This window comes from Ictalurus furcatus, chromosome 14 (genome assembly GCF_023375685.1).
Source record: "Ictalurus furcatus strain D&B chromosome 14, Billie_1.0, whole genome shotgun sequence".
Classification (NCBI taxonomy): Eukaryota; Metazoa; Chordata; class Actinopteri; order Siluriformes; family Ictaluridae; genus Ictalurus; species Ictalurus furcatus.
In genome coordinates, this window is record NC_071268.1 from 2,804,029 (window position 1) to 2,817,999 (window position 13,971).

A 13,971-nucleotide genomic window follows, 5' to 3' on the forward strand; every position below is an offset into this window, starting at 1 on the left:
AAATTATATAACTGAACAAAACCACAAACAAAATGTACTTTTTCAATCATTTATTCAACAGAAATATCAATAGATGTGATACTGTTCTGCGGAAAAAGTAAGTACACCCTTGGCCTCGGAAGTTAGTTTTGCATAATTGTCCTCCAGGCTTGCTGGAATTTTTGACCACTATTCCATGCAATATTCTTTCAGCTGCAAGATGTTTGAGGGTTTTCTTGCATTTTCTGCCTGTTTTCACATCCCCGCACGACATTTCAATGGGATTCAAATCCGGGCTTTGACTAGGCCATTCCATAACCCTCCATTTCTTCTTTTTGATCCGTTCAAATCCCTTGGTGGATTTGCTTGTGTGGTCATTCCTGTTGAAAGGTCCACTTTCAGTTCAACTTTTAGACAGATGGCCCCACATTATCTTCAAGCACTCTTTGATATGATGCAGAATTCATAGCTGAATCAATGAATGCACGCTGTCCAGTGCCTGAGGCAGAGAAGCAACCCCAAACCATAACATTTCCACCACCGTGCTTCACAGTTGGTATGAGGTGGTTCTCCTGAAAAGCTGTCTTTGGTCTGCGCCAAACATGTCTGCTGTTACTGTGACCAAACAACTCTATCTTTGATTGTTCTGTCCAGAGCACATTATTCCAAAAGACCTGGTCTTTGCCTGTATGCTCATTGGAAAACTGTAGTCTTGCAAAGTCTTTTTATTGACACGCCTCCCACGCAGGTCAAATCTGTGCACTCTCTTTCTGATTGTAGAAGCATGCACTTTCACACCAACAGTTGCAAGACTTTCTAGTAGACCCTGTGATGAAATCTTGGGGTTCTCTGTGAATTCTTATTGCATCAGACGGTCTGATCTTGGGCTGAATTTGCTGGGACGGCCGGTCCTGGTCTAATTAGCAGCCGTTTGAAATCTGTGCCATTTGTAGATGATTTTCCTTACGGTGGAACGATGTGTTTCAAATAATTTAACATCTTTTTAAATCCCTTTCCAGACTCATAGACATCCACAACCTTTTTTCTAAAGGCGTTCTAGAACTCTTTAGATCTTGGCATGATGCCACCGCACACCTCAATAGCAAAGCGAGAGGGATATAAATAAGACCGGTTCCACCTGCACTCTTTAAGCAGGTTCTAATCACTGGAACTCAATCTTCAACACCTGATTCTAATTGTATGGATTTGAAGGTGTGATAAATGTAGGGGTGTACTTACTTTTTCCCTGTGACTGATCTGTTTTTTTGTTAATTTTACGTAAAGATTACTACAAAATGTCAGTTTTATTTGTCATTTGATAGGGTGTATCACCTTTATTAATAGGCCCTGTTTCAAAGAGGATCAAATATTTGCTTTTACAAATATGTCAAAAAAAAAAAAAAAGCCAACAATTTCCATGGGGTGTACTTATTTTTTCACATGACCATATATTTTGGTTTTGGGGAAATTAACTAACAGGCGACATTTTTTTTTAGGTTTTGGGGTAGTTAACTGTCAGGAATAACAATATAGCAGTTTCTTTATTGTAATTAAAAATTATTACTAATTAAAAATTATAATAGTGGCTTGTGACTTCCACCACCCTAACAAAGTAAAAAAAAAAAATCCTGGATATCTTGGGGCCCCTGAACTCAGTTTGAGAACCATGGTAATGTGTAAAATGATGCATTAAAATCACATTAGGTTTGATGTTGATCTGAAAACATTTGGGAGTTTAGAGGCAAGACGTAACTCTTGTATGCTGTATTTCTGTTCTGCAACAGTTAATGAGGTTTTTAACCTTAGTGGTTCTACAAAGTGCTTTACACTGCTTCTCATTCACCCATAATCACTCACACAAACACACACACACACACACCCCCCAGTAGTAGCAGAGGCACAAGGCACTAGCTTGCCATCGGGAGCAACTTGGGGTTCACTGTCTTGCCCAAGGACACTTTGGCATGTGGAGCCATGTGGGCTGGGATTCGATCCTCCAACCCTATGATTAGTAGACAACCTGCTCTACTACAGCTGGTTGTCTTCTGTGGTGCGCCACACCTGACCACAGTTTGTTCATTACTGGAATACAGTCATAGCGCAATTGTTCAACCACAATTAACAACAATGAACTACAAAAAAAATCTCGGATAAAAAAAGACAACCCTGTGCGTCAAAGTGATGATGATTTACTGATAATAATAAGATAATGAACCTAAGGCAGCAAGTGACTACACTACTTTATGCGAGTACATTTAATAGCACATACCTTACAGCCTTGGATTATTATTATTATTATTATTTTACTGCTTTGAAATACTATAGTGGACTTTTTTTTTATTCTTCGAATATAGGAGCGCTGTATATTTAATGTACACTAATTCTGTTTGTTTTTCAATTGAAAAATGGCCTTTGCCTCTTGTCTGTTTCAGGCTGGAGGGTCTAATGGAGCTGTATTCTCAGGGATGTGAAAGGTCTTACACTGTCAACAGCAGTATTCTACGTACTATTGAGCCTCATCTAAAGGACTTCCAACAACTTCTACTGGACCCTCCTAAGGTACTGGCCTCAGTTAAATCTGCTTCACTGAGTGTGAAGTGTGATTTCATTGAGAGTGTGACTTTTACTTTTTTTTTTTCTTTCTTTTTTTTGAATTTACTGCTCTTTTAATCCACTTATTAATTTTGTCCACTTTTTTCTGCTCTTTTCTCTAATGCAGAAAAGTGCAATACTCACAACTGTTGGTGTTCTGGAGCAGCCATTGGGGAACACGCGCCTTCATGTGGCCAGGCTGGTGGCCTCTCTGCTGCAGACAAGCGACAACAGCATCTGGCAAGAGCTCTGCAGGCTTAACACCATGGACCTTCTGCTGGTGAGGAGTTCTCTTCATTTTTACTCTAACTTAATCTCTGGACTCCTGGTATTCTCTCCCCCAAAACACACACACTTGATTTTATGATTTATTGACATTCTCCTTGCTGCTCATTGACTTTTATGTTTGTAATGGAACAAAAGCCTGTGGGCTCTATTGAGTTTTACTTTGGAAAATACTTTTGAATTTTTAAATTTGGTTTTCTCTCTTGGTTACAGGATTTATTCTTTAAATACACCTGGAATAACTTCTTGCACTTTCAAGTAGAGATGTGTGTGACATCGATTCTGAACCACTCGGCTCACATGGGTCTGCATGCTTCGATTCTCCAGAACCACGAAGACAAGCCTGACTCAGACGGCCAGAATAGCAACACAGACGCACCACACGCGCCCACCCGTGCTGCCTTGGTGGCCAATGTAATCACTGCAACATTTCAGCTGTAGTTCCTTCTGCCCTACTTTCATGATAGTCTGGGAATGATTTGGAGATTTATAGTGTTTTTCCACCTGCCAGTGCAGCGCAGCTCGGCAGTTTTCCCATAATCCTCCACGCCATTGCTAATTCCATGAAACTGAGCTCAGGAGCTCTGTTCCGTGAAGCACAGCCAAGCAAGCCGTGCTGTACTCGAGTACCCATGTTGAATGAGCTACTTGCATGAACACTTCCGCATTATATTTACCATGGTTCCTGTTTCTGGTTCATCCGTTACACTCGTAATCGTAATGGTACCTGATATGTAAAATACTCACTGTACTCTTCGCTATAAATACACACCTACGATGGTAAGAAAATACCTATTAACAGAAACGAACATGCAAGCTAATGTTCGCTCACACAGTTCGCTGCAACATGTCTTGTTGCTCACGGGGTGTCCGAGTGTCCCGGTTGAAACTGGATACCAGTGGATACCATGATAATGGCTTTTAGACACATTAAATTATTATTGTGGATTTCTTTGACGATTTATGTCAGTCTGTCTTTTTTGGGGGGGTTTTTCATGATAACCCAAAATTAAATATCGCTATTGCATGTTCGACATGTTATCAGCATGTAAATGTATTAGTAATTTAATAATAATAATAATAATAATAATAAGGTACAATATTTGGTGTTTATTCTTATCCAGTGCCTTTCTCTCCCACACACTGGGTCGTATTAAGCGAATTCTGTAGCCGTTTCATTTCAAAGAGCGACGGCACTGTACTTTTTGCCGGTCTTCTCTGACCCTCTGTGGTTTTGGGTTCGTCTAGCTGATCTGGTATGAAGTATCTGCCTTTGTATGAGTGGAAACGATGAAGTGGTCATGACGTAGGTTTGTTAACGGTCATCTCCTGTCAGGTCACTGAGCTGGGAAGCTGTTGTCTTATGAACACTCATTTTCATCATGTTGAAACTTGAGAACTGAACAATTTCAAAACGGAAGTGTATAATAGTCTTCAGTGCAAGCAGCCCATTTGGGTGGTGTTCTTGCCCAGATATGGGTGGAGATAAAAATATATATATTAATTTTTAATTTTAAATTACTAATTAATTAATCAAACCCTCACGCAGACATCCTGATTAACGCCTCTGGCTGAAATTGTCTCAGCCACAAAAGTCTTCAGTCGGAGGCTAGTGTCCTGTCTGCCAAAGTTTCTCACTCTTTTCAGAAGTCTTTTCTTTCTGGTCAGTTTAAGAAGCCAACAGTTTTAAACAGTAATTTAATGTTTTGGATTCATTTTAGTTTATTTAGCCATGGTAATAATTTCTTATTGCTATGTAGTTTGATTTTAACTTGTTTTCTCTTCCTTAATCTGAGTTAAATCTACATGGGTTATAACATCCTGCTCAGCTGCTAGACTGTACGCTGGATAACTTTGTTGTCGACTTTCAACTGGCTATTAAAGGGTTTCTCTAAACTTTATGGTCATGAGCCGCTGCTGATTGTATTGAAATGTGTCATTGTGCTAATAGTCCAGCCTGTCGTTCTGTCTGTGTGTATTGTGCAGCTCTTCCAACAGTGTCGCCTGGTGCAAAGGATTCTGGACGCCTGGGAGGAGAATGACAGAATTCAGTATGAGCTGCTTCAGTTTTTCACCATATAACCACTTTTAATTAAGGATATGTAGTATAGCGTAGATGCTTTTTCTCTTACTGTTGGTTTTATGGCCTCTAATATCTCTAGAGCTGAGGGTGGGACCAGGAGAGGTAACATGGGTCATCTGACTAGAATCGCCAACACTGTGGTACAGAACCTGGAGAAAGGACATGTCCAGTCTCAGATTAGTGATCTCATCAAAGGTGAGTGTGAGTGAGAGATCCAGCATCATAGCCATCTTTTTCCTCTGAGTTTTGTGCTTATCCTTCCTTTTTTTCCTTCCCATTTGAGGCTAATGTGGTAACTGTAATAAAAACATCTAACAGCGGAAACTCATTTCAGTTTTTCTCAGTTAAAAGGAGAGTAACGAGGTATCTGAGGTGATGGAGAGCTTTAATTGCTTGTATTTCAGCCAAAAAAAAGCTGCATTTTGAAAAATATCACTGTCCTGATATATTTACTTCAAATGCATCTATTAGTCAGTTTAAATGAGGGAATGTTTGTGCGCATTTTAGACTTTGCAGCAGTTCTGCCCCAAGCCTACAATTTTTTTGTGGGTGTATAAGAATGGCATTGTTTTAATGATGTTTTTGGATAGGCTACAACTCTCTTTTTCTCTCTCTCTCTCTCTCTCTCTCTCTTTTTCTTTGTTGAATATTTTCAGAGCTCCCTGAGGACTGTAGAGGGCGTTGGGAGAGTTTTGTGGGAGAAACCCTTAGAGAAACAAACAGGAGAAACACAGTAGACTTGGTGAGCAGATATTATTATTATTATTATTATTATTATTATTGTTGTTATTATTATTATAAATCACATTACTGTTTTACAAAGTTGTGTTTTACAAAATAATAAATACCTGTTCATCTGTAATTACTAGGGGTGTAATGATCCATCGACATGTACTGTTATATCGATCAAATAACCAATGAGCCGATGTACTGATGCCATGCGTAAACATCGATGCGTGTATCATTTTTCAGATGGACCAGCCGTAGAGGCTAATCGGGAGAATTCCCGGTGGGCCACTCATAAATTGGGACGGCAGATGTACCACTTCTCTCTGTACCTCACACACACACATATGCAGAAAAAACGTCACAGTATTGCATGACTGATGACTAAAGTAACTAATTACACCACATTTGTTTTTAAAGCAGAGCATCAGTTCCTTATGCCTTAAAAATGCTGTTTGCTCACGTCACTTGGCTCAGATCGCCACCTGCGCTCGCTCTCTCTCTCTCTCTCATGCACACACACACACACACAACACACAGGTTGTTACCATGGAGATATAAACAAATGTGACTTCATATTTGTTTGAACCAACATTTTTTTTCATAATGTTAAAGTTGGACTTTTTGTAGCAGAACAGAATACACAGTATGTTATTTGTTATGATATATATACACACACACACTTGTTGAAACATGTTAGTAATAAATATAGCAGGATAGAAAGAACTGAACTGTCACTTCATTTATCCAAGTTCTTCCACCACGAAAAAAAAAAAGGGCTGGTCTTGGGCATTAAACTCCCGAGCTGAAAATGGGTCCCACTCTGTCCCTGAGATGCAGCTTTTATTTAGGACATTCTAATTCCAGCCACTTCAAAAGTCAAAGTTTAAGTTAACAAGTATTTATTCGTACTAAAATATGGAGAATTTAATAGTGGACAAAAGCTAAATAAATATTTCAAAATATATTTTGGTCACATCTGTGAACTAATAGAAATAGTACTGATTGTGTGAAATAGAAACATTGTTTAATATCGGTCGCAGGCCCCTGGACCGGTCGAATTGAAATCGCAGCGAGGAGGTCATCGTGGTATCGGCAAATACCGAATTGCTATTTAAATAATCGATGTTGGATCGTATCGTCATGAAACTTGTGATTTACACCCCTAGTAATTACAGAGTTGCGCCGCTGCTCCACCCTGAATTTGTTCGGTATTTCATCATGCTAGGTCTTATTTTACATGCTAGGTCTTACCTTGTTACAGGTCAGCACACATAACCTGCATTCTTCAAGTGAAGATGATGACATGGAGAGCCCTTTCCCCAATGATCTGTCTATCCAACAGGTATAGTCAATGATTGTGTTTACAAAATATATACTTTGTGACCACTGTCAAGTGTCATCCAGAATGGTATAAAATGGCCGATCTTCCTGACATGACTAACAGCCATAATGTCATTATTACCTGTTTATCATCCAGGCATTCTCTGATTATCAGATTCAGCAGATGACCGCTAACTTTGTAGATCAGTTTGGCTTCAATGATGAGGAGTTCAGTGAACATGATGAAAATATCAAGTGAGTTTCTGTCCTGACTCAATTTTCCTTTTAGTTTTAATTCTATCTGTCTCTTTGTCTGTCTCTCTTATTATTATTATTATTAGTAGTAGTAGTATTAGTAGTAGTAGTAGTGGTATTAGTAGTAGTAGTGGCCCAAGCACAAAGGACCTTTATTATTTTTGTTTGGATTTTTAGGTGTCCAATTCAAGCACTTTTTGGGGGGAGTTAGGGGGATTGGGGGGCCAAGCATGTAGTGTTTAGACACTATTGTTTTCATTAGGGTTTTATTCTTCCCCTTCTTCTTTTTCTCTGTGAAAACTGATCAGAACTGATCATGTACCATAGATGGTACAGGCATGAAACTTGCTCAATAGATAATACTCCCTACTGCTTCTTACGCAAGAGAGATGAGCCTGATTGGCCTGATGGTGACATTATAGTATAGTTTTACGTTTATAGTTTTGCTTTACTTTTTATTTATTTATTTATTTGTTTATTTATTTTAACTAGTTGTATAGTTTTACATTTTGACTCATATCATGTGAAAGGTAAGTCATACAAAAACATCCTTTTCCAAAAGGATTTAAAGTCTCCAAAATAAAAATGAACAAAAAGTCTCAACCTTTTAGCTCAGTTTAGCTTAGATTTTGAACTAATTTGCATAATAAACAAAACCTACTTTTGTGAACTAGTCCTAGGATTTTTATCCTATCTTCAAGAAATTGATCAGTCAGCAGAGTCTACACTTCAATAATTATCAAAAACATGTTGAGATTTCTAAACAATATGGCTGCCACATGGCATAATTATAATGGGGATTATAATGGGGGTGGAGCCTAATTTACTTACAGTTGTAAGTTCTCACTCTTTGGATGGATTCACACAAAATTTGTAAGACACATTAAGGGCAAGGTCATCTGCAGAGTTTGGGATGTGGTCTTCCATAGTGGCAGAGTTACATTCAGATAAAAGTTTCTCATAAGGCTGATCAAGCTAAAAATTGATGCAGCCTGTGTGCTAATCTGTGAGTGGTTTTTTGATGATAACCTTGTTACTCGGTCATAAAAATCGGCCATCAGCAAATCAGATTTCGGCAGCCGTTTAAACAGGGTATGGAGTGAAAATTTCATGTCCTGACTTAGTGACTCGTTATAAAAATTTGCCTTTGTCCCCATTTAACGCCGCCCACTCAAAATGTAAGATCATTTGCATAATATGTGAAACTAACTTTTGTGATCTCATCCTAGGATTTTGGGCCTACCTTCACAAGATTGGTGTCCAAAAAACTTACAAGAGTCTGAAACTCAGTAATTATCCAACAGACGTTGAAATTTTTAAGCAGTATGGCTGCCACATGCCAATCAATCCTAGTGAGGTGGAGCTGTAGTTCAGTGCAGCTTGAATGGATTTACACCAAACTTGAACACCATGTTCAGTGCAAAGTTTTGAGAAAGACTGCTTAAGTTAAAACAGCTAAGTTGAAGTCTGATTTGCACATACAAACAAGCGTACTGCTTGTAAAATGAGGTGTCCAAGTCTTTCTTGGTCTTATTCACTGACTCAAGCCATAATAAATCTCATTATTTGTCTAGTTAGCCCAGCCCACACAAAATTAAGGAGGTTTAGATAATATATAGAAGCCATGTGTTTACAGATGCTAGGTTTTTTAGCCTATTTTCTCAAAACTGATGAGATGGGCCCGATCGGCCTAATGGTGGTGCTGTAGCACAGAGTTTTATATTTTGACCAATTTTTCATTAACCGTATCTCGATAAAAAATATATATATATTTTCTTCCGGAGTTCTTCCAAACAAAACAAAGCCTCAAAATCATTTAGCTCCTAGGACCTTTGGCTTATCTTCACATAATTGGTGTGAGCAGAATAATGATGAAAAACAGGTTGAGATTTTTAAGCAGTATGGCTGTCTCATTCCAATCATTGTGTGGTGGGGCTTAATTTACTCAAAGATCTGCAAGACAGGTTTGCATTGCGATATCGCCATGAAACTGGAGTAGTAGGTCTCTCTGGGCACCCTCTAATAACCCGTGCAGTCTCACTCAAATTGGCCAATTTGGGGTGCTATTAATGTGTTTGCAATTAAAATAAAAGCACATGTCTTGTAAAATAAAGTGTACAGTGAATCTTTTTTTTTCTTCTTCTTCTTCTGGTTTGTTAGCTGAAACCATATAAGTAGCCCCACCCACTCAAGATGGATTTGCAAGAGCGCTGAAGGGCGACTAGATTGAGTCCATGTGTTAAGCCTCAGATGTGGTCCTCCATAGGGGGTCATCCATATAATTGACTTCAACAACATGGCCAGCATCAACCAGTCAAACCTTCAGTACTTCAGTGTTAGCACTGAGCTATTGTCACAAATCATGTAGTGTACTGACTTCTGGTCACTTTAGTGTTCTATGCAACTTGGAAAGAGTAATATCAGTATTAAATAATATTTCTGATACCAAATTGCTTTAGCCTCCCCAAAGTCCTTAAGTATCCTCAGAAAGAACAGATGTTGCTGTGCCTTCAAGTTCTCTTTATTTTCATATGTTTCCGGAATATAGAGTATACAATAACAATGAAATTCTTATGGGTGAGCTGAGTGAGACTAGTCCATGATCATAGACTGGGCTCTTGTCCAACATCTGGATAAGTAAATCATCTGGAGTTGTTGAAGATTTGTGCAGATGATTTTGATGCAGTTACCACTGTCCTGTGAAGGAGTTTTTGGTCGTATGCGCTCAAGTTGCTAAACCGTACAGATTTAGAACAGGTCAGCAAACTTTTTATTGTATTGTACTTTTATCGGTAAAAGTGGCACCAGTTGCAGCGTTTGTCCCAATGTTCTTAAGTCTCCTCAGATGGGACAGATGATGTGCCTTTTTGAGGATGGTGTTGGTGTTTATGGACCAAGTGAGGGAGACTGACAGCTGAACGCCCAGCGTTCTAAAGCTGCTGTTGATTTCTACAGGTGAACCTGTAGAGATGTTGACAGAAGAGTGAAACCCCTCTGTGTTTCCTGAAGTCCACAATTAGCTCTTAAGTTGTACTAACATTCAGAGCCTTCTTGTTGTTGAAGAATCTCCAGGATTCTGCTAGAGTCAGGAGCTGTCCATGCATTGACTCGTTAAATGTTTAAGCGTGTCAGTGTCTGTTATCTGCATTATGGTTCTGCTGGGTGGAACCTCCACATGTGTAGCTGAGTTAGTTTTGTTAAACCAAACATACCAGTTATTGAGTTCATCAGGGGATGAGGCTGGGCATCATCGTGCAGTACAGATGGGTACGTCCAAAATCGCCTGTAATCTTTGTCACATGCTGCGATCTTCAGAGCTCGTGTAGTGCTCTGCAAGCTTTTGTCAGACCGTATGGATTTCTGCAGGTCAGTTGACATTAAGGCGCTGGCCCAAATATAGTTTCACTTCAAGTATATCAGTAGTAAATGGTGCACCAATTAGAAACCATAAAACTTTTAAAAGATTAGTACTTTTATTAGAACCTACACTAATCACCTCCTGGTACTCTGTGTCATCTCTTGACACATCTCACTCTTAATTTCTGTTTTGCTTTCAGTGCTACTTTTGATCGAATTGCTGAGATTAACTTCAGTATTGATGCAGATGATAATAGTGTAAGTGTCTGGAGCTGGTAGTCAAGCATATACTTTTTTAATTTGGATTGTGTTTGATGAATGATAATGCATGTTTGGGAATGCCCTTGTATATAATTATAGGCCAGTGCTGCTGCCTTTGAGGCTTGCTGTAAAGAGAGAATACAGCAGTTTGATGACTGTGAAGAAGAAGAAGACATTTGGGAGGATAAAGAGATCAGCTATGCAACTCGAGTGAAATCCCGATCTAGGTATGACTAGGTATAACTTTTTACTATGTAGGAATAAAATGGCAAACATTTTGAGGAGGTTTGTTTTAAAATTGCGTATCTTGATTCTGCAAGTAATGACTGAGTGATAGTCAAATGTCTTTTTATTTATTTATTTATTTATTCATTCATTCATTCATTCATTCTCTGTTAGGTTTGGCGTGTCTTTATCTTCAGGAAGCTCACCTAAAGGTTCTGTGAGGAACGGGAAGCCAGGCCGCGGGTCGGCCAAAGAGGACGAAGATGAGGAAGGGGAGAGTCAGGTCTCTACTCGAGCAGCAACCAGCACAAAACACCCCACACCACAGACTCCACCGAGTAAGTTTTGTTCTAAACTGCTCCCATGAAACACATTCTGTCATGTCCTACCTAGTGTTTCAGTTACTCCAATGCAAGTCTCAGCTAGTCTTCATTTAGTGAATGACCTCTGAGGTGTATCTGTTTAGGTCCTGTGTGCACAGCTGATTGTGATGAAACGAAGGACACTGCTTGGGGCTCCGCCTCCAACCAGGCCAACAAGGACCATCATGGTACAGGATGGCCCAATTTCACAGAGTTTCAGCCTTTCTGCAGGTAATCTGGGCATGGGACGAAACTGTTTTAACCAGTTGCTAACCTTAAACCTTTAGGCCAGTTCACACCAGACACATTGCATGCATCAGCACGTCACATTCCAGATCAAGACTCGACTCAGTCTCATTTTATAAAGTGTTTCAATACACCAGCTGCATTACAGGTGTCAAAGCGTCAAATTCCAGCTTGCACAATGCTGCCCTTGTACTTTTTGAGTTAATATTTTCCCCCACTTGTGCACAAGTGAAGTGTAAACTCTATAGAAGCCCGTTTATATCTCAAAACCACACTTTCTCAAAGCTGTGCTGTGCATTATTCAGCAGGAAAATCATAATCTATATCATGAGAGTGAGCAACCTGTATTTGAATGACGAAATGTCTGTATACTTTGATACTTTTTTATGCTAAAGACCAGATTCTGCAAGAAAATCATAGACTTGTCGGAGACCCAAAGCTTTCTTACATATAGAACGTGTCTTCCATCTAAAGAGAAATAATGCTTTTGTGAAGTGTGCACGAGGTTAAGGTTGGTCATTTCACACTAAAGCCTGACATTTTCTGTAAAAAACAAAAACTATGTTCATATCTTGGAATGGGAATTTGAGAAAAATGGACATTCGCTTAACCCCAAGCTAAGAAACTAGCGTACGCTGTCGTATCATCATCTCGTGATAATGTTTTAGCATGTTGCTGTCTGGGTGCCCTTCAGAATGTGTAAGCCTGCATCCTTATGAGGAAAAGAAACTACCAGAGTCTTACCACAGTTTATTCAGTTTTCATTTCCATCGACAGCCTTTTAATGACTATGCAGTCCTGCTCAAGCTCTAAATGTTATGCTGACCTCCAAAAGCAGTATAACCCATTCTGAGCATTTCACTCTGCTGAGACAGATCTTCTGTTAATCCTGAGAACTAGTTACTGCTCGTCCCCTGGAAGATGGTTTTCTTACAACACACTTAATATTCTCTGTAGCGCTGTAGTTTTATTTAAATCTCATTCTCGGGGGGTGAGGGGACAAAATATGTACATTGTCTCTGAGCGTTTGCCGTAACTGATTGAGTGTTTGTCCCAGCAGCTCCAGTAACTCTGAGAACCAGTCAGAAAAGAAAGGTGAGTGTTCATTATTTATGTCTTCAGTAATGAAATTTTCCTATAAATATAAACTAAAAATGGAGTGTGTGTGTGTATTTATGTATTTATATATATATATATATATATATATATATATATATATATATATATATATATATATATATATATATAAAAATGTGTGTGTATATATGTATATGTGTGTGTGTATATATGTATATGTGTGTGTGTGTATAGTTTCAGACTGCAGCTCTTCTGTAGGCTCTGACATCAAAGAGGATCTGGGAAATGACGAGGCTGAGGATGCATTCAAATCAGCAGGCAACCGAAAAGAAGCAGCAGCAGCTCAGACGTACAGGTTAGGGTGATACTTCTCATAAACGAATTGTAACAAACACTAGATACTTGATTTAAATGGCATTTCCATGATTTGTCCGTCAGTGTTTCCTAACTAGTGTGGTCTGTGGCATAATTACAGGGGGTCTTTGCGATTATTTAAAAAAAAAAAAAAAAAAAAAAAAAAAAAACCTTAAAATATGTTTGTTTGTTTTTTTTTAAATGTATATTTGTGAATATTTGTTAAATATTTCAAAATATACTTTAAATACATTTTTAGGCTCATTAAATTTCAGACTTACGGCTTTTTAAATGAACCTATATGCTTAGTCCAATGAGTCCAATTCCAATGAGTTTATTCATATGAAATTTTCACCAGACATCAGTATTAACTCAAGAAATCCAGAAGTATAAAGAATTACCAACATTAAAGTCCATAAATAAAGTTATGTGTAATGAAGTGGACACGGGGGGAAAAAGTATCGAACATGCTAACTGAAATGTATTTAATACTTGGTGGAGAAGCCTTTGTTTGTAATGACAGCTTCAAGACACTTCCTGTATGAAGAAATTAATGGGCCGCAGTATTCAGGTGTGATTTTGGCCCATTCTTCTAAACTTACTGTCTTTAAGTCTTGTTCAGTTGGATTCGAGTCAGGTGATTGACTGGGCCATTCTAATACCTTGATTTTTTTCTCTGAAACCAGTCGAGAGTTATCTTTGCTGTATGCTTTGGATCGTTGTTCTGCTGGAAGGTCCACCCATGTCTCATCTTCATCATCCTGGTGGATGGCAGCAGATTCTTCTCAGGAATCTCTCGGAAAAGGCCTCCATTCATCGTTCCTTCAATTATATGAAGTCTGCCAG

General features: G+C 38.8%; 1 protein-coding gene and 1 long non-coding RNA gene across 6 annotated transcripts in view; one reads left to right on the top strand and one right to left on the bottom strand.

Annotated features, from left to right (window-relative positions):
* ppp6r2a (protein phosphatase 6, regulatory subunit 2a) overlaps window positions 1-13,971 on the top strand; it is a 35,580-nt gene that overhangs the window by 14,856 nt on the left and 6,753 nt on the right. For 3 of the 5 annotated variants that reach the window (XM_053641168.1, XM_053641166.1, XM_053641167.1), the window contains 14 exons: window positions 2,412-2,538; window positions 2,699-2,851; window positions 3,070-3,270; window positions 4,843-4,907; window positions 5,019-5,134; window positions 5,596-5,681; window positions 6,930-7,010; window positions 7,146-7,243; window positions 10,801-10,858; window positions 10,961-11,088; window positions 11,261-11,424; window positions 11,553-11,679; window positions 12,752-12,789; window positions 13,006-13,126. In XM_053641168.1, coding sequence (XP_053497143.1) covers window positions 2,412-2,538; window positions 2,699-2,851; window positions 3,070-3,270; window positions 4,843-4,907; window positions 5,019-5,134; window positions 5,596-5,681; window positions 6,930-7,010; window positions 7,146-7,243; window positions 10,801-10,858; window positions 10,961-11,088; window positions 11,261-11,424; window positions 11,553-11,679; window positions 12,752-12,789; window positions 13,006-13,126 — 1,563 coding nt within the window. The remainder of the gene's footprint in view (window positions 1-2,411; window positions 2,539-2,698; window positions 2,852-3,069; window positions 3,271-4,842; window positions 4,908-5,018; window positions 5,135-5,595; window positions 5,682-6,929; window positions 7,011-7,145; window positions 7,244-10,800; window positions 10,859-10,960; window positions 11,089-11,260; window positions 11,425-11,552; window positions 11,680-12,751; window positions 12,790-13,005; window positions 13,127-13,971) is intronic. The other 2 variants (XM_053641169.1, XM_053641170.1) reach the window with 2 other exon arrangements.
* LOC128617925 (uncharacterized) lies at window positions 3,786-6,550 on the bottom strand. Its single transcript, XR_008387641.1, has 4 exons — window positions 6,129-6,550; window positions 5,788-5,991; window positions 4,989-5,645; window positions 3,786-4,883 (listed from the first exon to the last, which is right to left on the bottom strand). It is a non-coding gene; the product is annotated as an uncharacterized LOC128617925 (long non-coding RNA).